The following is a 23,784-nucleotide window of genomic DNA, read 5'->3' as shown; positions in this document are numbered from 1 at the left end:
AATTTAAATTGCTAACATGTTTAATTAATTCTTTTCTGTAGACAACAATACTTTCAATTGATATGTTCCCTCTCCAAGTACTAGAGATTTGGTAAGCTCTATAAAAATTGTGCTAAATGAATATCTTCAATGCAAAATTTTTTATGTAAATATTTTTTTGTATTGACACAGGTGCTATCTTTTTGCCTCCATTCAGAGTAGCATTGTTCAACACTCATTTTTACAAAACATAACTTGTCAGGTAATCATCTCTATTTATGATTCTTTTAAATGTTTCCCTGTTGCACATGAGTTCTTGGCAGAAGCTAGACGTAAAAAATGGAATTTGACCAAATTGATCCCAGCTCATTTTAATGCAACTATTAATAGTAATAGCTAGTTAACAAATGAAAAATCCAGGACAAATGCCAAACTGGATGGGATCCTGAACAACAGGCATAAATAGGGCTCTCCCAGGAAATAGCTATAACACTCCTGCTCAGAGGTAGCTCGGTGGTTGTCAGTCCTGGCAGCATTTCATCAACACCAGAGAGCTCTTCAAACAGGCCGACGTCAGGCTCCCTTCCCAGAGACTCAGATTTTGCTGGTATTGAGATGGGGCCTGAGAACAAGTGTTTTGGTCTCCAAATGATTCTAATGTGCAGCTTGAGTGTCTGTACTAGCCTAATGCACCACTTTTAAATCAACTTGGTTCTCCTGGGTCATTTCCCGCCTGTTTGTAAAGCTAGAGGTTACAGGAACACAGTGATTTAGATAATAGAGAAGCAGGTTAATCAGGAGAAGCCATGCTGCTGCCACATTTTCTCTGTACTCCCGTGGATGTGTTGTTACCTTGGACCAGGAGTGAATGCACAGCAAGTGCTCTGGGGAACAAGAAGAGCAGAGGGTGGTGGCCCCGCCACAAAGCCTGCGAACACTACTCATGACACAGTCAGAATGATCACACGAAATTCTTTTAAATATTTAATTAAGCAACTCCTATATTGTCATGACAAAAATGAAACTCGTTGAGAGTTACAGAGTTCTAATGAGAAATAAAAAATAAAATAACCTCACAAAAGCTTTGGTTAAGCCTGTCATAAGTGTTGTACTCTATTCTGAATAGTTATTTTGAACACAGTTGTCAAAGTCTAAAATCCCCAGCACCCTCAGAAGGATGTATCATTCTGGCTCATTCTACAGATTTATGATCACCTTTCTAACTCCGAGTTTTGAAGTATGAAACACCACACTGGTAAGGAATAGTAACGGCACATCGTTTCCCCAGCCCCATGGGCCTTGCTGCCCCGTGGAGCACAGGGGGTCCCAGAGCCAGTCGGGAAAGTGGCATTTGCCGGTGCTTCGCCTGCTCTGAATTCAGTTCCGAGGCCGTGAGTTGAACTCTGTACAAATGTTCTGGATGACCTTGGGGACAGATTTGTAGAGGTGGTCAAACTCGTCCACAAAGAAGGCGTGGTCCTTGGCAGGGTAACTGGCGATGATATCCAGCTCGTCCTGTGCAGCCCAAGCAACGCCTATGGCATAGGTAATCACTCCTGTGGGGACAAAGTTTAGATGAAGCAAAAATGCCCAAGAAAAGGTCCTGCTAATGAATCCTTGCCTTCCTGTTGCTCTGTTGCCTGTTGCATTGAAATGCAACCAAAGCCAAAAATCAGAAATATGCCCCAGAGCATGGACATCTGCTCTATGCCAAAAGTAACAAAATTGATATATTTGCTAGCTCTATAGTCGTTTGAGGGTGAAAAAAAGACAACATGGAATAAATGCATGATAAGAATTTTATATCTAGGAGCAGCAAAAGGGATGATATTTTGGGACAAGTGAAATTTTTGTTGCCATGCAGCTCACACCACATGGCACAAGCCTGCTGTACTGGTGTGTAGAGCCAAACAAAATCTCAGAGAGTCTTACATGCATCAAAAGTCAGTTCAAGATCTTTTTAACTAGAACAGTGGAATTCAATCACTTTAGGCTTGAGAGTGACTTTACAAGCCACAGAATCTAAATTCATGCCAGTGCAGAAATCCTTCCACAAGGATCTGGAGAGATAGCCACCCAGCATCTGCTCCGTCACTGCCATGAAGAAGGGGTTTCAAGATAAGGAAGTGGCCAACCATATTCAATGCTGCAGGGAAGTCATAAAAGATGGCGTGGGGGGGGGGGGGGAGTGCTTATTGGATTTAGAAAAAACAAAGACAAGACATGGATAGTTTGGAGAGAGCAGTGTCACGGTAGTAGATGCCAAAGAAACCGGATGAATTGCTGTGAGTTGAGAGTGAAAAGGGAATGAAGACACAGGGACGAGCACACATAGCTAATCCTTTCCACAAGTGCAGCCGTACAGGGGAGGGGCAGGTGGTAACGGGAGCAGAACGTGGGGCCAAAGAGATTTTTAAAAAATAGTGTTTAGGAAGACAGACTTGAGGATATCTAAATACAAGTGGGAAAGAGTAAAGTGAGATTAAAAGAGTTAGACTGTAACAGGGAACCGGAAGCCCCAGGGGGCAGGGGTAGATCCAGAGACAAAGCATCTGTTCTCAGTGGGAAAACTGGGTGACTAACTAACGGCCTGGTGTATGGTTCTCAATTTGGGTTGGGGGCATCTGGTCAGCAGGTACGTGACCTTACTCTGCAAAAGACTATATCCACGCCCCCTTCAGACTCTCCAGAGTAGGGTGAGCAAGATGGCTGCGAAACAGAGGGCAGAGCCTGGGTATGGCCTTCCTGCCCAGACATCTCTCTCCCAACTGCCCACAATGGCTTGTCACCATCTCTGGTGTCTTTCTGAGTGCCTCGTCCGGCTGATTGGAGAGCCATCACAGCTCGCATGGTTGTCCCTCATTAAGTTGCATTTATGCTGCTGGTCTCTTACCTCTTCAGTGTCTTCTCTTAATCTTGTCTACACTGGGAAAATCCAGCTTTGGGCTTTAAAAGGCTGGCAAGTGGCAGAGTAACAGCTTGCTGCAGAATGGGGCTGGCATAGACTAAGCCCTCATTTCTGCTCAATAAAAACAGTGCAAACAGTGTTAGAAATTTAGTTTCTCAGATCCTCAAGTCCACCCTTGTTGTAGAGAATCTTGTACTAGTGATTCTGACAGATGCTCACCCAGCCTTGGCTCGGACATTTCCAGGGACACAATGCTCCTTGCCTCCATGTAATTTGCATCTATTGGTCCTAGTTCTTTAGAGCCACCCAGGATATGACAGCCCTTATAGCTCCCAGGACATCTTTTTCAGGAGGTACATGTAGAAAAATAATTGAGAGTGGAGCTGAACATGAGCTGGGGACAGAAGTTTGGAGAAAGTAGAGGAGTCTTACAGTTAAAAGCTGACCCCCTTGGCTCTGAGCACCCACTTTGGAATTTTGGGTACGTTGCTTCTGAGCCTTAAACGATCTGCACTCTGCTAACGTGAGCACGCTGGCCATCTACCATTCCACCATTATGAATATGCCCCACAGGCTCCACTGGGGTAAATCACTGGGAAACCTTTGCCTGAACCTCGTGTCTGGTTCCTTTGGTTTCCAGAACTACTTGTTTGTTTTAAGGCTTGTTTTTTCATATTTGCCCTTCCTCGTTTCAGGAAGAAGTATAAACAGCTTTAAAGAATACCTGAGGTACTGCGAACAAAAGGAAGAAGAAGAAGAAGAAAGAAAACTACCCCTGCCCTGAGTGAGTACTGTTCACTAGCACTTATCTGTAGGATGCTGGTGTTTGCCGACTACGTGGTTTGCTTTTGTTATCATCACTAGCATCACTTGAGGTTTTCTTTAGGTTGGTTGTACTTTTGTGATATGACACTTTTCAGAACAGTGATTATACGTAGATTCTGTGCAAGAGGCATTAAATGTTACTGATTTTCTAAAAATGTATAAAAATATCTCGTTCTTTTTTTTTCATGGTTTTAAACTCTCTGTTGCCCTTGTATAAATTTGTATATGGAAATGTCGCTTTAAATATTTCGAAAGAACATTTCTTTGAGGTCTTCCTTAACCCCCTGACAACTAGTTAGCTGCTAATTGCCAAAATAGTACTTTTCTTTGAAAACATCGGTTTTCTTCAAATTTAGTCTTCAATAGAGACTAAAGAGTCAAATTCCTTTTCGAGGCGTCGCACCTTCCTGCGCACTGACTCAGGGCGCAGGATGCGAAGGAGAGGGCTGACGTTCCCTGTCATCGCAGGCCTCGGGTTTGCCAGCGCATGAAACCGCCTTGCTGCTCCCTGCCATGTTCCTTCCTCGTTGCTCAGAGGGGCCTGCGGTGTTTAATTATACCCCTCATAATACCCCCTGTGGTTTTGAACATCCTATTAGGTGGTAGACAAAACCAGTGCATGAAAGAGACAGCCCCTTCCTTGGCCCACCCGCCCACCGAGCGTCAGAGGGCTGCCAAGCGCCGGACTGGCTGGGAAGACCAGCTTACCTTTGTGATGGGCGGCCATGGCTGGTATTCGGATGTCATCATAGGACCGCCCGTCAGTGATGAGGATCATTAACTTCCTCTTGTTGGGCTTGGACTTCTTGAAGAGCTGTTCCAAGGCGAAGCTGATGGCGGCCCCCGTGCTGGTCCCACCGCTCCAGTAGCCCACGCTTTTGATGGCATTGAGAATGTCTGGCTTGGTGCTGTACGCGTCGAACCCAAATTCCAGCCGCTGCTCGTAGGTGTACTGCACGGCGCCGATGCGCGTGTCCGTGTCTGAAATCTCAAACTCTTTGCTGAGGTTGGCCACGAACTGGAGAACGGTGCGGAAGTTGCCCGTCCCCACGCTGCTGGAGCCGTCAATGACGAAGCCGATGTCGGCTGAGTTGAAGCAGGTCTTGCTGCAGGCCAGTCGCTCCGTGTCACAGACCCGCTTCACCAGGGGCTGCACAATCTTGTGGAGGCTGAACCAGCTCTGCACGCTGAGCGAGTAGAAGCCATTGGTCCTGCACACGGCCTGGAAGACAGAGGGAGGGATGCCCACTAGGTCAGGGGCTGAGTTCTCCAGTCTGTGACCGTTACCCTCGGCCAGGGGAAGAAGCAAACGGACTCTTGTTTTCTGCACTAGTTCGTCTCCTAAAGCTTTTTCTTCATCTCGGTTCACCTAGTTGGGCACTCGCTGGGGCAGGAACCCCTCACGCTATCTCTGGACCCACTCCTGCTCCCTCAGCTGGGTGTCCGTTTAGTGGAGAGCCATCTGTTAAGCAAATCCACAGGGACAGATGAAGAAGCACTGCTTACAGCTTCATATTCATACCTCTGCAGATTCCTCAGTTCATTTGTGCTGACGGCCAGCCATTAGACTGGCACTGGTGAGCACCAGCGCTTGAGAGGATTAGAGAAAGCTTTTGTTTTGATTGGGGACACATGAGAAATAGCTAAAGAACTATTTCCAGAGCAGCCCTGTACCCAGCGAGAAGGGGTCCCACACGTGTATCAGGTGTTGCACTAGATGCTCTTGGAGAGATTCTCCCATTAAAATCCCACCTTCATCCTATGCACTGGAATTACAATCTCCCTGTCATGAAGGAATGAACTGAGGGCCAGCTGGGAAGGGACATCCCTAAGTCTCTGAGCCTGGAACACAAATCTCTCTGCCTTTGAAACTCAAGCATTGTTCTCCAGACAGCCCTGCCTTCAGGCAATGAGTATTTATTTACTTATGCCCAAGCTCAGTCCAGGAAAAATGAGCAGCCCAGTCAGTGCGCTGTGGCCCTGGAAGAGACCGGGCTGGTGTTGTGCGAGTGTGACATTTCCTCCTTGCCACTTCCTCTCCAGAGGTCACAGACCCGATGACTCCAGATGAACTCGTCTAATTAAAACATTATTTTAAAACGAGAAATGACTTAAAAGTAGCCTAGGAAATATTTTTAATTGGTTTAGAAAAACCTAAATGGGGTTCACAGAACTTTCCATGGACTAGGTGACATTTGAGATGAGTGTTGGGGCTGAGCTGAATTCTAGCCGGTGGGCAGAGAGGAGGGCTCCCCACCAGGCAGCCCCAGCAAAGTCAGAGCGGTGGTGCTGGGCGTGGGCAGGAGACCAGTGCCTGAGCGCAGGCGCCTGTGGAAATCATAGCAGGAGCACAAGAGCGTGTTTGAAAACATGATCTCTCTGACCTGGTTCAATATCCCCCTGTCCTTAACTATTGATTGGTTAATTTGCAGTGTGCACACATGCACATGTGTGTGTGAGCAAGTATATGTGTGCCCATGTGCGTGCTCGTGTGAAGGCTCGCTGGGCAGCCTGGTTGAGGCCCCTCGCACTGTGAGAGGAGCCTCTATGTGAGATCCTGGAGACTCTGCTCCTCCCACGGTGCTGGCCTCAGTTTACCAGGTACCTGTGGGGCTTTGCCTTAAGAGTGTCATTCCAGGTTTCAGAGGTACTAGTCCTGCACTGGAGGCTGTCTTACCTAAAAGTGAACTTAACACCCATTTGAAGGAATGAGAAACATGGCCTGGGAGGCTGTTACAACTCTGCAAAGTGCAGGGGATCCTTGCTTTGGTGGGTCTCTGGGGAGTTTCAGACCTTGTTTGCAAAGTTGGACTCCATCACGTACTGCTTCTCATTTTCAACGGCGCCTTCAATGGTGATGAAGAAAATGTTGATTCCTGACTCTCTTGCAACCCTTGAAGCCTCCTCCACCTTGTCCGTGGGCCAGCCGTCCACCATCACCACAGCCACATTGGGAGCACTGCCTCTGTTTCCATTGGCTTTGGAAAAGAAGTTCTTGGTTACGAAGGAGATGGCCCGGCCTGGAAGAAAAAGAAAACTCATGCTTAGAGTGATTATGCTGATTACAATTATAGGAATAGATCACAGCAGCAAGAAGAGGTTCAGAAAAACACCCTCAGTCTCTCCCTTGTTAGTTTCTTTGCTTACCACATCAATTGTTTTTAGGTGTACAGTTCAGTGGTTTTGAGTACCTTCACTGTGTTGTGCAGCCGTTACTACTATCCACTTCCTTCTCCAGTATTACTTTAACCCTTAAACATCTAATTCTCTCATATATATATAAAGCTTTAGGGACCAACAAGCAGGTGAGAATGACTGTCATGGGAACAAAAGGGGTCCCTTTTCTGCTTGGGTGCTAGAACCACACTCAGCCCCTAAGCCGGCCCCACCTTGTCTCTCAGAGCGTGGGACAGGAGGAGTTGACCTGGAGTGATAGGAGCCTCTGCTTGGCCCCTGCAGCTTGGGGTGAGCCCAGTGCTCCAGGAGTGCTGGGTATGGAGGGCAGTATCCAGCGTTCAGTGGTACCTTTTGTTCAGTTCCATGCGAGGGCACAGGTTTGGCTGGCCAACGAGGCGCTGTTCCCACTAAGAACTGAGAGACTGTGTCTTAGCCCTGGCCATGCCACCTACTGGCTGTGTGGGCCTAGGCATGTCACCCCATGTCTCTGTGCCTAGATTTCCATGACAACAATCTTTCTCTGCTGAGAATACTGTTGTGAGGTATATTGAAGCTTCCAACATTCCTTTCCCAAGCATACATTTTGTACTGTCCTGGGTCTTGAGGAATTTTCCGAGTCAGCGGGGGTGACCAACTGTCCCAGTTTGCCAGGACTTCCTCAGTTTTAGCACTGAAAGACCCATATGCTTCTGGGCAAACTGGGATGACTGGTCACCCTACAGTCAGCATAGCTGCAAACAGTAAGACAGGGCCCCTAACCTGGGTTCTGTGGACCCCTAGGGCACTGGGATGTGTATTCATAAGTCCCCTGAAGTTGTACAATGTTTTGCATGTATGAGTATCTATTTGGGTAGAAGGATAATAGCCTGCAGGAGATCCTCAAAGGAGTTCTCGGTCTAGATAAAAGCTAAGAACTACCTTCTTGAGACTAGGGTTAATGTCATTACTTAATGCTTTTCTGGTTTGGGCCAGCATCCTGGCTCCACTGGCTAGTATAATCTTACCTGTCAAATGAAAGAATCAAAAGGTTACATATGCAGTTGCTGGAGAAATGTCTTGGAGAACCCATGTGACCTGGCTGTGTAGAACACAGTTCCTACAGGAAAACCTTGGCTGCTGAGAAATGCTTTTATAGCCAAGGGATAATATCCCCCAAGGCACCCAGCAATCCCCCCCTGGTTTAATATTAGATGCCTGTAGACTGAACACAGGGAACCATAAGATCACCTTGACCTCACCCAATCTTAAATTTGGAGGTCATGGTCAATTAGTGCTCCAAACACATTCCATCCACCATCCAGCATGTCTTGAAAGCAGAGGCTGGAATCTGAAAACTACGTTGTTGAGACTCCCTCACAGTTCCGAATTTCTTTTAGTTTCCTGAATTAATGCAGGTGCCTGAGATTTAGAAGATGAAAGTGGGGCAGGTGCCTCTGTTTGGGCTGCAGCTTTGTTGGTGTTGAGGTGGTGAGATGCAGAGCATTTGTTTTGTGGGTGTGAAAGGTGCCAGCAAGGCATAGTTTTGGAGCTGGCAGCTGTATCAGAAGCTTCCTAATCATGGTGGCTTCCTGGCTGAAGCAGATTCCTGAAGAGACGATGGTGGCAGAGTTAAGAAAGTGATTTCCTGATCTTGAAAGAGGCAGGTCCTTGGAGGTCCTGGGTCTGCAGGAAGCCTTTAGAAGCCACCTTTGAAAACAGCCTAGAATCTTCCCGCAAGTGCTCCATGCCAAGTGACTGTGGCTCACTTCTCCATTTCCTTGGACTTCGATGGTAGAGACAGGTTCCCTGGGAAGTGGACAATCAGCCCTTCCTGGGTCTCCAAAGCCAGACCACGATTTATAAATTTATACATGGGCATAGCTCATTGGCAGCCTTTGAGCTTGGTTAGCGTGAAACTGATTCCTAATGCCCAGTTACCTCTGGGTGAAATGATAACATAAAGTTTCTCGAACTGCCAGCTGAAGACTAGACCTTGGATTTCTGGTGTCCCTGTTGCCCAGAGGCTCAAACATCACAGGAGACTCAGTTCAAAGCAAAGGACATGTACCTCTTGGTATAGTCATCACCATAACAGCAACTGATTAGAGCAAGATTCCCAAGGGGCGCTGTGGGACTTCCCAAATGGAACTGGTTAGGAAGCTTAATGTTAAATAGTAGATGATTGAAGACCAACGAGGAAACAGTCACAATAGTGGCCCTGCTTATCCTGAAGAATGTTGTCACCCCAAAGAATCAGGCATGTTGGAACTCTCCAGCATGTGTGTGACGATGATTCTTACCCCCTGAATATATGATACAGATATAGTGTGACTCATTTCTTGATGGATTATTATTTCCTCCTCCTATATGGAATATTAGAAGATGATCATGTAGAAAGAGAACCATGGTAGTAAGATAGAATGCTTTAAATGTGATCACATACCTACCTACATTAGACAGCCCTCCTCTCTGGGTAATTTTTTCTATGGCTGCCTTCAGATCTTGGGAATTCATGTGAGTCTTGAGGTTAAATTGGGTAGCAGGGTTGTCACTGAAGAGTCAGAACAAGAAATAAAAATTCGATGGAAAGTTATTACTTTTGGAGGAAAGCAGAAATCATAGTTGATTCTTTTACATACGCATAGAATGGAAGCTGCTTAAGCTTTAACTCATACAATGCCCCAGTGTAGACAGAAGTCATGATGAGAAGGAAGGACTGGGTTCGTCCACAGTGTATGTAGAGGAGAGTGGGTGGGTTCTGCATCAGAAGCTGTGGGTCCTAGTTTTGATTGTGCCATTTTTTCTAGCTGTGTGACCTTGAGAAGTCATTTAACTTCTCTTGGCTTCAGTTTCCTTATCTAGGTATATTCATATTGCTAAAGAGCAGAACCATTGTCAAGTGGGATTTTGCAAGTGTAAGGATGTTCCCAGGCTGACCCCAGACCTTTCTTTCCAGGAAGAACATCTCTACTGTTAGCCACTCCTTGGGTTACCCCTCTTACTGGAACTGCGTCTTGACACTCGTGTCAAGCAAAAGACATCCCTTCACCTTTTTCATTTTGTGGCTCCTGTGACTGTGTGAGAATATTCAAATCTCACTCAAAAGGTCAGCATCTATTTTATTGAAGCCTAAAAAAAGATAGTGAGAGAGGAGGTGGAGTGAATTAAGTGGAGAAACAGAATGAGCTTCCTTCTCTAGAGAGGAGTCTTTTTGGGGAAATTATGCGAACAGGCTTGGGAGCAGCTGAGCAGAGGGTGTGGAAAACCTTTTATGAGCAGGTGGAAGGCGTGCGGGGTGGGATGAGGGTGCTGTCAGGTGGCTGTGTGCGCCCACACCCAGGATGAGGTGCGGATGTGCAGTAAAATCCCACCTCGTGAAGCGCTGACACTCAGCTGCTGGCGGGGCTTCGTGGGAGTGTGACCTCTCAGGTCACACAGGGCCCCCACACTCCAGGGGAGCCTGCACTTGGTTCAGGGCTGCCATCCTGAAATGCTTAAAAATTTTTGAAGAAAGGTCCCTGTAAATTATGTGGCTAGTCCCGGCCACAGCTTACTACGTCCCTAAGGAGAGGTAGAAGATTTTTAAGAATAGCCTTTCTACAAACACCAGGAGTGGATCCAGGAAGAAGCAGTGTCAGGCAGTTTCAAGGGGATTCCCAAGGGGGCCTACAGTAGCGTCCTAGTGAGTCCATCGTAGGACCTGGCAGTGCAGTCACCTAGGAGCTGGTCCCAGGACCTGAGAGGAGACATTGTCTGCCCCGTTTCCTCCCTCCCCTTACTCTGTCCCTATTTTCTGATCTTCTTAGCTATCTCAAGGTGATCTACATTAGAGGAGAAAAAAGCCTCTCGTGAAGAGGCTGGAAAGAGGCGCCTCTATCTTTCGCTGTATTAGTGAATATGAGAGGCACAGGCTGCTTCTTAGACAAAACCAAAGCAGCTACCTTCAGGGAAGACAAAGAAAAGTGTAAAATAAGCTCAACCAAGGTGAATGTTGGGGTAAAACCCAACCAGGTGAAATACTAACAGATGAAAACTGAGTTCTAGTTTAGGATTAAACAAAAACAGACAACAACAAAGCAAACTGTAGAATGGAGAAATGCAGGTGTTTAGCCTACTTGACCTTACTCTCAACCTAAGTGTGAAGCCTCATGAACAGAGGCCACAGTAATACAGCCCCACCGGCAGGTCACAAAGGAGGAGGAATCAGTGACATTGCTCTCTTGCTTTCATGGTTATATTCTTTCCCTCAAGTACAAGGGCTTTCACATTTATATTCTTACAGACCAATTTTAGTAAATGTTTCACTTGCTTCCTAGCTATACAGGCTCAAAACCTGGACTCCATCTTTACGTACTTAGAACCCATCAGTGCCTGCCAGTCAAGTCCCACAAATTCTTCTATATACGGTCTTGCTTTTACTCCCTCCTCTGCATTTCTATGGTGACTCCCTGAGTTTAGGCCCCCTTACTTCTTGCTGGTTCTCGGCAATACCGTTTGTATGTGTGTCTGCTAGAGAATACATCCTCGTGTTCAGCTCCGACTGCAGAATCCCTCTGCTCAAAACTCATCAGAGGCTGCTGTTGTTGAACTTCACATTTCAGCTTCCAAAGCCCATCTATAATTTAGTTCCAACCTATCATGTTCATTCTCTCTTGTGTGCACGCACACACTATATTCTACTGAGAATGAGCTGCTCACTGTTTCCTGATTTTTTTTGCTTTGCCCTTTTGCTCATTAATTCCTTCATCTGGAAAACCCAAATTGTGTCCACCCTCCAAGCTCCAGCTACCTGTGTCCCTGATCCCCAGCTGACCGCTTCTAAGCCTGACTCAGCTTTCTCTAACTCACAACACCTCGCACAGTATGTGGCACCTGCAGGTACTCAGTTAACAGTATTAAAGAAACAAAGAGGTCTTCTTTCTTCTTCTGTCCATCTCTACTTCTAAAAGCTGGTATTCCCCAGAGTGCCATTGCCATCATGCATCCCAATTTAATTCATGTGTTTCCGTGGGAGATATCATCAACTTCACTGACCACTCACATGCCGGCAGCTGTTTCATGCACACTGCTTGGTCCTCTACTGAACCCCAGATATATGCACAATGACTTCCATACATCTCCCCCTGGAAGGCACCCTGTGATACGTGGGGGTAGCCCACAGCTACCTCAGCTTTGCTATTTCGACACTGAAGTCATTTATCTTCTAAACCTGCTCCACCCAACTGCCCGCATTCCCTTCCGTAGTCCCTCTTCTGACTCATTTAGTCATCCCAGCAGTATGCATTCTTGACACACTCTGACACCTTCTTCATCAAATGCCCTGTCCTGTCGGACCCACCTCTTAAATATCTCTTGTATCTCGCCCATCCTTTCTATCTTTGAGTATGGACTTTCATCTCTTTCCCATACTGCATAAACAATGGCGTCTCTGTTGTTTGTAGTGTCTCTATAAAGTCACTGTGAACATCAAATCAGCAAATACTGAGCCATTGCTCTTAGAGGAAATATGGGGTTAGGCTCCTGTGGGCCTTCGGTCACAGCATTTGCACCAATAGGTCAATACATAAACTTGATTCATGTATGTTTCTGTTTGCAGACACCCAATTTAATATACGTTTCTTACAAATAATTATATGCAATATTTCTATATAATAAAACCTGATCTGAGAAAGGCTTAACATTTTCCTGACCCTGGGTAATGTTACCATACATTTCTTTGCTTTCAGCCTCACAAAGCTATCCACTATGCTTTTTTAAAAAATTAGTTGTCATTTCATGAATTCATAAGTTCAGCCACTTTTTCATAACTTCAACTTGTACTATAGATGTTACTTTAGTATTTTCCTGAGCAGACTCACATACAGATCAACAAATTTCCTGTCTTTTTCTGAATGTAGTGAATCATTGATTGATTAACACTGAACTCATGGCCAACAGCACTATAACTCATGCTTAAGGGAAGGTTATCGAACACTTGCATTTTCGCAATAAGCACATCGCAACCTTCTTGCACTGAGGACACTAAACTGCATTTCAGCGCTACACTTAGGGACCATTTTATTTGTTTAGTTTTAAAAATTGAGGTATAATTGACATTTGACATTGTGTTAGTTTTAGGTATACAACATAATAATTTGATACATGTGTATGTTGTGAAATGATTAGAATAAGTTTAATTAACATCTATCACCACACATACTTACCATTTGTGTGTGTGACAACTGTCTTAGTAACTTTCAAATCTATGATACAGTATTATTAACCATAGTCACTATGCTGTCCATTACGTCCCCAGGACTTATTTATTTTATAAGTGGAAGTTTCAGCCTTTTGACCACATTCACCCATTTGACTGGGGACCATTTTAAATAGCAAAATCACCAACAGAAAGCACAAAAACATGGAAAATGTGGCACAAAGCAGACTGTGAAAAGGACACGTGTTTATGGTACAAGAGCTGCCACAGGAAAGCAGGGCGGCTTCTTGTTCGATCTCAGCTGGGAATGTGTGTATGTTAAGTGACCTCTCTGCATGTCTACAAATAACTGCAAAAGTGCCGTGTGCAATTGATTTTGGAGTTACAAATAAATTTTAGTTGGTAGGTGGATTTGAGATATGGAATCTGCAGATTATGAAGATCAACTGTAACTTAATTGAGAACAGGTACTATGTCCTAGTATTTCCTATCCCTAGTCCTTAGCATGCAGGGGATAATAGATAACTGTAGAATAAATAAAGCAAGCAAGCTCAAATGTCCTCTCCTGCCTTGGATCATCCCGAGTGAAGTTGAATACTCTGCCTCCGAGCTTCATACTGATCACGCTGCCCCTCTGTTACGTCGTAGAGGTAGATGAATCCATCTCCAGAGGCAGAGAGATGAAGTATTCATATGCCCAATGAATAGATGCTTTTAATTTTATTTCATGTTATTTCTTTTAAAAATATTGCCTCCCACACTAGATGGCGAAGTCCTGAAGAACAAAATCTCTAGCATATTTATTTATTTTTAATGAATTGAAAGGTTAGATTGGACGACCTCTAAATTCAGTCCAATTACTAAATTTATGATTAGGGGCAAAACTGCAGAGATCATCCATCCACCAAGGGACTTACAGGAAAATGTAATCTAGGAAAATGTAATCAAACTTCTTAGATGAATTTTACATCATTATCCCCTGCAAATGGCATAGTGCTTAGTACATGGGAAACACACAACAAATCCTTGTTAAATTGTAATGTAGTTAAATCATGGGAAGGAATGATAAGTTTTTCACCTGCAGATGCGGTGGCTCTCGGTACACGGTGTGTATGTCCTTTTTCAGGATGTATGGGCTGGTGGCCTAACACCTTAGCCTGCCTACTTTTCAGAGATAGAGGCTATTTAAAAAGTTCAAAGAGGCATGCCACTATATTTTTATGCTACTACCTTTCAATTTGTAATTTTATTAACAAGATATCATTAAAAAAAAAATTTTTTTTCCTCAGCCATATCAAAGCTTTTCTTTGAAAATAAGAGGAGGAATAAACAGATGCTTATAGCTTGAGGAGAAAATATAAAATTGGTTTATGTTTGGAAGAAGAGTTAGGATTAATGAAGAGACATTATGGAAAGCCACAATTTGCCTGTGCATATAAAAGGATTATTTTTGCAATAGGAATGATCGCCCTGTGGGTGTTCAAGACGAAAGACCACCTAGGGGAGACAGGCACAGGTGATTCCTAGGAAGCCTTGGGGCTTGAGGGCAGGGACCTGGGGCTGACTGACCATCAGTGTCATCAGGCCCCCCTGAGGACCAGACTTGCCTGCAAGGCATTTATGAAACTATATAAGTTAGTAGGCTTCCTTCTGGAAGAAACTCAGTTTAGTAGGTCTAGGTTGGGGTCTGGGAATTTCTTCTTAAACGAGGTATCCAGGTGAATGTTTTATTCAGGAACATTTGGGAAGCTCTGGATTCCAGAGAATCTCTAAATCCCTTTCAATCCTAAGGTTCCCATTCAGTTGAAGTCCCATAGTCTACTGGTTTACCCCTTAACACTTCAGTCACATGAAATGAGCTTCTCAAATGAATTTTTGTGCCAGTAGAGACATATTAACTGATCATATTCTCTGTGGCAGGAACCTTTCAAAACTGTTTCCTCCGAGAAAATGTCACCTTAAGGTTATAATAAAATAAACTAATTATATTAAATTTAGCCTTTTAATTTTCTTAATGGCTAAAATGAGACTTAGTGATGGAGATGAACCATGCCTGTGAAACCAGGAGGAAGTTCTAGGGTGAATCTGGTTGCCCAAAGCGATGCCTTGCCCGTGGCTGCAGGTTTGGTGGCAGACTTGTCCCTTAAAGGCAATACCTGGCTTAGAAAGACATGATTCTGCCTTCACTCCCTCAGTGGGCTGAGCAGCAATGGCCAACCACACCTGCTTTTGAAAGACACTGGTCTTTCTCACATTTCCTAGGATCAGAGATAGAGCACGGGTACTTATCATCAAATTTTGTTTTTAGATGAATGTTTCATTTTGTTTTGTTTTGTTGTTTTGTTTTGTACTTAGTAACAACAATCCTACCCATCCACCAGAAACTAGAAAATTAACCTGCAAGCCTCTTCCTGCTGGAGGAAATGTGGATGCGATCAGCTGGCCTAGGAGCATCCAACTCAGGCTCGCTTGTCTGTAACCATGTCAGGGGGCTTGGCAAGTGCTGGGACATGGGATGTCTTGGCAACAGAGCTTCCCAAACTCAGACATGCATCCAATCACCTGGGGATTTTGTTAACATGTAGATTCGGATTCTGTAGCTCCAAGCAAAGGCTGAGAGCCTGTCCTTCTAACAACCTCTCAGATGACGCTGTGGATCACACTTTGTGTGGCAGTGTCTTAGTGGATGCTGTAAGAATCAAGAAAATCCGCAGTGGAGCTGCCAGTGACAAGAGGAGGAGAGGAGAATAAATCTAGAGCTGGGAAGAGAAAGGCTGAGAAAAGCGGCCCTCTGGGCTGGCAACCTGGGAGAGATGGGAGGGGCCAGGGCCCGGGATTCGCAAGAGGCTAGCACAGGCCTGAGGGAATATTTGTGCCTTCACTGCTGCTTGTACAGTAGTGTCACCTGGGGAGCTCTAAACATTAATGATGCCTGGGTCCCACACTCAGAAATCCCGATTTAATCGATCCGAGGTTTGGCCTGGGCATTGGGACTTTTCAGGAGCTCCCCAAGTGGTTCTAATGTGCACCGGGGTGGCCATCTGCTTTTCTGCGGAGACCTAGAGCTCTAGGGAGAATGATGGGGGATGGGGGGTGGGGAGGCTGGGATGAGCCCTGTGAATGTGCGATGGGAGTTCAAGGGGAACCTGAGTGAAGTGGTAGAAGTCAAGTGCAGCCCTCGTTTTATTTGTACCTCCGGGAGACCTGCATGGCGGGGAATAAGGTTTTTGTGCAAATCGTATTCACAGCTCACTCAGCCTTGAGACTGTGTGTCCCTGCGGAGTGTGGCTCAAGGGTTCACTGGCTTGTCTCAGAGAAGAAAGAAGTGACACGGTGGGGTCTTTGCAAGTGCTGTTAGGCCCCGGAGAGCCCTTCCAGGCAGAAGATGCCGGCCGTCCAGGGATCCTGTTGGTTCTTGTACAGCAGGGTAGACTGTGGGGGCGAATCGAGCGCAGGCAGGAGTCGGAGAGGCCTGTGTTCCTCCCCAGGGGCACTGCCGCCCCGCACCTGGGAAGCTGAGCTGTCCCTTCCCCTCTCAGGAAGTTGGGGATTCTCGACCTTAGCTCCGGATTGGAATTACAGATTAAAATACTGCCTTCTGGGTATTTGCCAGATTCTGGTTTAATAGGTCTGGGGTGAGGCCCAGGCATCAGCATTTTTCAAAGTTCCCCAGGAAATACCGATGTGAGGTCAGGGCGCAGGCAGCGCCTCCCTGCTCTGAGCTCCTGTGGCACTGAGATTTCCTTCTCCGGGCCTCCCACTCTTCCTCTGCTGGAGGCACAAGAGAGTGTGACCGAATGGCCTTGCCGGTTGTGTGTAGTTTCCTGTTTCTGCTGTAATCAGTGACCACACACTTAGTGGCTTAAGCAATACACACTTATTAGCTTACAGTTCTGGAGTCAGAAGTCCGACTCAGGTCTCCCTGGGCTAAACTGAGATGTCCTCCGGGCAGTGTTCCTTTGGGAGGGCTCTGGGGAGAACCCATTTCCTTGCCCTTCCCAGCTTCTGGAAGCCGCCCACATCTCTTGCCGATGGCCCCTTCCTCCATCTTCAAAGCCAACCATTGTAGTTTTCTGATCGGTCTTCCATAGTCACGTCACCCTCTAATTGACAATAGCTGGGAAAGGTTCTCTGCTTCTAAGGAGTCATGTGATCAGATTGAGACACCTGGATAATCCAGGATAATCTCCCCATTAAAGTCCTTAACCGTAATCACACTACAAGTCCCTTTAGCCTGGTGAGGCAACACAATTACGGGTTCCAGGAATTTGGCCGTGGACAGATTGGGGGTACTGTTATTCCACCCACCGCATCAGACCTGACACCTCACTTCTTCCCTCCACTCTGGCGGTCCCACACTTGGTGGCTTAGCTAATCCATGGTGGCCTCTGGGCTTCCTTCCTGCTTTTGGGGTGAGGGCAGAAAGGGAGGCTTCGTTGAGTGCATGGCTGAGGGTCTTCTTTCTGGGGCTGAGAATTAAGAGAAAGGAGATACAGCCCAACTCAGAGCCCCTCCCTAAAATACGGGGCCACTGCCACAGGACCACCAGCAAGTAAAAGTCTGTTTCATTTTTAAATGAAGAGACACCGGCATTTCGCTTTTTTCTAAAACTGTTTTCCAATATTGACATCCTAGGGTTGAACATAAAGTTCAGAAGGAAATGTACAATTCTGTTACATTTATACTGAAACGGGACTAAAACGAAGTCGGATCTCGGGGGCATTCAGCTCCCGTGGATGCAGGCTGCAGCTACAACACAAGCTACTCGGCCTCGTTCATTCTCTTTGCCGGAGTTCTGCTAAGAGTTACTGGCTCTGGCTCTTCTTCATTTAGCCTGTTGGTAGGTATTAAGTGCGATCACGAGCCTGTTGGCCGTATAATTATAAAGCAGAATGTGTGTGCAAGGCAAGGGCTGGATCCTTGGCCTTTTGTTCAGGCACAGTGTCTCAGGCTTCAGTTTGGTGAAGAGCTTCAATCATCAGAAGCTTTCTGGGCAGATGAGCAAAATCTTTCCTTTGAAGTGAATTTTGTTTGACATTTTAGGGATTAACCCAAGATGTAACATCTGCCCTTTTCCCAGTGGTCATGCATTTAGCTGTGTGTTCTTGGGAAAGCCACTCAACCTTTCTGAGTCTGTTCCAGATGCCACCTCTCTTTCTTACTGGAGGTATATGATGATTTTGGAAGGAATGCTGTAGTTGCTGAAAAGTGAGAGCAATTGTGGGTTCTGAGGTTCTGCGTGCGTTGGGGTGGGGATGAGGAAGGGGGGAGGGAGCATGCCAGTATCACCATGGTCGAGGTTCTCCCGGTGGTCCTGGACCAGAGCAGAACTGAGCCAGTGCGAGGTGAAGTTATGGAGGAGCAGAAACCAAGAGCCTGGCAGAGGATGATGCTGGTCTGCTGAGAGGAGCATCGAGTAGACCAGTAGAGAGACAGAGAGGTGCAAGGAAAGAAGGAAGGAAGGAATGCCTGATGTCTTGTCGGTCCTGTGATGTAAGCCTCCCTTCCTGTAGGCTACCAGGACTGGTTTTCTGTTTCTTGTACCCAAAAGATCTTTGCATAGGATACTTAGGAATCAGGGTTTAGAATGAACATTGCATTTTGTAAATCAGACCATTTTTATGCTTCTTGTATTTTTATTTCTTTTTGCCTTTTGTTTTCTGTTAATGGCTATGAGTCTTTTTAATTCTAAATTTCAAAGTCTAAATTTAGACATAAAAGTCTAAATCCTGACTCAGCTCTCCTAAGGAAAACCAAGGGAAGGAATTTTCCAGGAGAGCCTTGTAGACCCATGAGAAACCTGAGGGAGGGGACATTTCGAGGTACAGAGTCCCCCCTCCTTGACCAGCTCCTGCCCAGCCTCAGCCTCTCTTTCGAGTGCTTGTTCTCCATGGTGTGGTCATTTCTATTTGAGCCTCATTTCCTCTCTACCACACGAGAAGGAGGAACTGGGAACTTTCTAGGGCCACAGGGCTCTGTGATTCCCAGGGGTTCGTAGAGTGGGCATTAGAATCGGTGGGGACCCCAAAAGCCATGAGAGGAGTCAGTTTCCCAGCCAGCCCAGCACTAGCCCCTCCTGCTTTTCTTTTTCCAGAAGCACAAGCCCAGTTCCTGCATCTACCTCTGTCTCCTTACCCTTTCCTGCCTCCCTCTCTAGGCACAGAGACCATTTGGCAAAGAAAGGATCGGAGGGAACCACCCAGGTGAGGAAGCCAGGCAATTTCAGCTGGGTACGTGGATTTCCCCTCCGGCTTCATCATACCCTTCTAACGCCTCGCTCCGATCCATTGCGTTCCTCGCATTGCACCGGTGGATGTATAACCTCAGTGCATGTCATCATTGATCACCCCACCTAATCGAAACCTGCGGCCAGAAGGGAGAGGTGGCTCGTCCAGTCCGTTAGCCCAATATTCATTTGCTGGATGGCTTCCGAGTTCAGAGCGGGTCACTGAACTGCAGGATGCCGGGGCTGGCAGGGTCCTGGCAAATCATCCACTCCGCCCACCCCGTACTTTACAGCCGGCAGCACTTACATGGATCGGTTAAGCAACTTGCTTAAGGTCACACAGCAGAGCTAAGGGCAGACTTCAAGATAGCCTGCCACCAGTTCCCTGTGCTTTCCACTCCACCCTGTCGCCGAAGGAGAGTGGAAATGAGTGATTCGTTTGTATGAGCAGTAAGTGAAAGAGAACAGACACATTTCCCTTACGTGCTCTCCATTAGTAAGGACCTCGGATAGAAAAAAGATGAATAGCGAAGGCATTTTTAGAAAGTGGAACCGGAAAGCTTGGGGATAAACCCTTCCCTGCAAATGGTGGTCACATTAGAAAAACATGAGGGAAAAGGTTTTTCTGAGGAGGAGTCTTTCTTGAACCGTTTTTCCTTCCCTGCTACATGTGTTCTTTAATCTGTGTTCTCAACAGCACACAACACTATTCCGCTGCCATTTTTCTTTTCCTTGACATATTTATCACCTAATTTTCATATGATGCTATAAACTTTTGTGTACGCAGCTTTAAAAGCAGCTATTTTTATTGCAAGATGACACACCAAGCTTTGGACCCCCCCCCCCCCCAATAAAACTGACTGGGGCCATCTGGCTCTACAACGCTTGCATTTCCTCCCTGGAGAAGCCTGCTTTCCATTTGCTGTCTTTAAAAAGTGACATAGGAATGAAAATAGGTTGACATTTTGAAAACAAGAAAACAGTGACCAAAACCCTTTTTCTATTTCAAGGTAAAATCCTCAAGATAGATCGTTTAACATTGAGAGTCGGTTATTTTCATATATTTGACTCTAATAATATACAGATGCCAGTTAACTCATCTACTAATTTTTCTTCACAGGCATAGAAGATAATATTAAATGTGTTACTGGAATTTAATTCTAAAAATACAAATGTTACATGCTCTTATGAAAAGAGAGCGTTTTTGGTTATTTCTTTGGACAGCCCAAAAATTAATATTCTAGTGTCTCTGATATAACAACCTGAGTTATAATACTGCTCTGAGAAATCCACAGGAAGTGTTTGAAGGGTCTGGGGACTCCCTGGATGTTGTCAGATATGAATGTTTTTAGTTTTCAGGAGGAGCAAATAAGCTGTGATTGTCGCTTCTGGGCAGAGACACCAAGGTCTATGCCAGTTTCCACTTCCAAGGTTTAGCTGAAGGTCTTTGCGTGGGGGGAGGGGGATGTCATGTTGTGTCCAACTGTGCTTTGTGGAAAGTGAGGTAATTATCCTTCCCTTAATGGTTCTTGGTCAAAAGTTGTCTTATTATTTAAGTTTTGTACTTGCTTTATCTTTTCATTGTTTGCTTATTATCTGTCAATATCTGTATATCTTTTTTAGGGTGAAATCTATTCATATTTGAAATAAGGTTGACTTATTAGCCCAAATAAGAGAAAAGGTTGAGATTGGTTGTTGATATGCACCCTCAATTTCTACCCCAACTAAAATAATAAAATGAACTGGGGACAGTCACCTGGGTGCTCAGCTGAGTGATGGGGACTAGTCCCCTTCCCACTCTGTCTCCCCATTGCCTGGTGAGCTTTTCCAGTTCCAGTGTAAAGGCCTAAGGTATCTGTTGAAAGAGAAAGTTTAACCCAAAGCATCGTGTTGTCTGGGCATCTTACCTTTAGGTGGATAGGAGAGAGACAGGGTACAGCCCCTCAGACAAATGCTCTAGCAGTCAGAGTTGAAAGGGGTCCACCCTGCTCTACAGTTGAGGAAACTGATGATGAGAGAGGTGAAGGCTTAACTCAAGGTCACACAGCGGAGCTAAGACTTGAACCCAGAATCCTAATTCCTAAATAAATATGTTCTCTCCTAATCACAAGTGCAAATTCCATTTACTTACAGGTGTTTATTAACCTGTTCTCTTCTTGTCTCAGATTTCTTAAATGGCATCTGGACTGCTTCAGTTTCTTTCATTTTCATTCATATTAGGGAAGAGAATGAATTCGTGTCCTAGGATATGTTGGTATTATTTGTGGCACAAAATTAAGTATGTGGTTTTACCTGGTTTCTGATCAGAATAGCACTTACCTATACTGAACAACACCCATCAGTGGACCAGCAGGGCCAATGTCAAGAGCTTGCGCAATGTCAGCCAGGAACTGCTTCTGGATTCGGAATCGGCGTTTGCCAATGCTTGCGCTCCCGTCAATTAAAAATGACAAGTCAACTTTGCAGTCTGAGGAATGGAAAAGGGCTGTTATTCTGGTGACTTCTCATTGAATTCACCTGTGCATCTTCTCCCCTCTTTCTCTACCAGAGCCCCCTGAAATTCTAATGGCAAGAAAGGGAAAAGAAGTAGTAAGATTCAGGGAGTATTCATTTATTTACATCCATAACAGATTTTGCTGGGCATCAAGGTCCTAGACACTTGGGTGAGTACTTATCACCAAAACTGTTTTAGCTTTCTCTGCATCAGCCATAGTTATAGATTTCTAAAGCAGTGATTTCCCGGACAAGTTTGGGAAGGTCCCCAGAATGGTTTCCCAGGCTCAGACCACATAAGAGCAGATGCTCAGATGTGGGAATTCACTAAGACTGAGTCTCAGGGGCTTATGGTCTTCACTCTCATTCTAACTTGTTAGAATCATGTGCTGGGTCTTTATAGAGGTATGAAAGAATCTTTAAGTCCAGTGCTGAGGGGCTAGGTTTGTAGAATGAGAAATTGATACCAATCTTCTCTCCCTCACTTGTCTGGCTAAAGCAACTATAGAAATTATCCACATATATTTACAGACATGTTTGTAGCTATCTTATCTTCCTCCCTCCTTTTAGTTACGATAATGACTAGATCAGTTCTGGATAGTATCTGGTTATTATGAAGGTGGGGAGAATAGTGGGCCTGCAAGCTATTTTCAACTTTTCAAACACTAATAGGAATTGAAGGAAAACCACATAAACTAATAGAAATGGGTGTCTTCTTTGCTCTCATCTGAAATGATATCATTTCAGTAGGATAAAACCAATTATTCAGTGCTGATCAGAAGTTCTTATTGGGAGGTATATAGCCCTTTGATTAATAAAAAAATGAGGAATGAATTATTTAACAACTGCAATTTGGGAGACAAAATATTTCAAAACAGAGTTCTGTGGCGGGGTGGAGGAAAGAGAGTAAAGTTAGGAATTTCTGGGCTTCTGCATTCAAGAGGACATGTGGGCTGCCCTTTGTGGTTGGGGGATGCAGCTGCCCAGACAAGCCTGGATCTCTAAGTCCTGCAAGACCATCCAAGGGCGCTCTGCAGTTTCTGTTCCCTACATTGCATGTTGCCTTGCTTCCACATGATGAAGTCCTCCCATTCTGCAGAAGGAGAACCTCTGCAGGCAGTGAGGGTGTTTTTTAAAGTGAAAGCAAGAAATGGACATGAATTGACACAGTTTTAAGCAGGACTGTTGAGCAATATTTATTAAGGAGTGAAACTACAGAATTGACAGATTAAGGAAAAAAGTTATATCTGAGAATGTGCTTTACTATCTTGCAGTGGTTCATGGCAATCAAAACCAGAGAAGTGGCTATGACAGGGACCTCTCTGGGCTTGGCTAACTCCACTCCATCCGGAGTTAGTGCACTGGCTCACTAGCTGATCTTGCAAACTTTTACTTCCTGTCTGCCTGGGCAGTGACTCTTCCTGTTCAGCTGGTTTCTCCTGTCCTTCCTGCCCCCAAACTGCCTATGCCCAAAGACGATCCTTGAGATGAGACTTGGGGAAAGCAAATAAATCAAGAAGTGGAGTTGAAAGATGTCACTAAAGCCTGGGATAAAGTAAAAGAGAAGCAGAACTGCTTATGTCTTGTCAAGTGGTTGTACCCCAAACCGCCAGTTCCTTTTTTTCTAGGGTCGGGCTTGAAATGTTAATTGTTACCAGCAGGTGGCAGTAGTGTTCTTTAGGGCTTGCTGCCCGCTTGCGCCTAGGGTTTGCTGGAAATATGACTCTCAGGCACCACCCAGACCTAAAGAATCAGATTTACATCTTTGCAAGATCTCCAGGCGATTCATGTGCACATTAAAGTTTGAGAAGCACTTCTGAAGAGGGGTTTTCCTTCCAGATGCCAGCAGAGTAGATTAATATGCCTTTTTAAATGAGCACTTTTTGGGGGAATAACTATTAATTAGATTAAAGGCCAAAGGGGACTTTCATTTAAAATGAATAGAGTGGAATACATGAATTTTGTAGCCTCTGTTTTGGTTCTTCTTGGGCCATTGTTTTC

At 45.3% G+C, this 23,784-nt stretch overlaps 1 protein-coding gene across 6 annotated transcripts in view; it reads right to left on the bottom strand.

Annotated features, from left to right (window-relative positions):
* Positions 1–252: 252 nt before the first annotated feature.
* Positions 253–23,784, bottom strand: part of VIT (vitrin) — a 91,273-nt gene continuing 67,741 nt past the window's right edge. For all 6 annotated transcript variants that reach the window (XM_016162517.2, XM_016162516.2, XM_016162519.2 and 3 more), the window contains 5 exons: positions 21,610–21,757; positions 9,316–9,419; positions 6,506–6,732; positions 4,421–4,934; positions 253–1,535 (listed from right to left, as the gene is read on the bottom strand). In XM_016162517.2, the coding sequence (XP_016018003.2) occupies positions 1,357–1,535; positions 4,421–4,934; positions 6,506–6,732; positions 9,316–9,419; positions 21,610–21,757 (1,172 nt within the window). In that variant the 3' untranslated portion in view covers positions 253–1,356. The remainder of the gene's footprint in view (positions 1,536–4,420; positions 4,935–6,505; positions 6,733–9,315; positions 9,420–21,609; positions 21,758–23,784) is intronic.

The sequence above is a fragment of the Rousettus aegyptiacus genome, unplaced genomic scaffold, assembly GCF_014176215.1.
Source record: "Rousettus aegyptiacus isolate mRouAeg1 unplaced genomic scaffold, mRouAeg1.p scaffold_m13_p_7, whole genome shotgun sequence".
NCBI classification, from domain to species: domain Eukaryota; kingdom Metazoa; phylum Chordata; class Mammalia; order Chiroptera; family Pteropodidae; genus Rousettus; species Rousettus aegyptiacus.
This window is presented reverse-complemented; position numbering and strand designations above follow the sequence as displayed.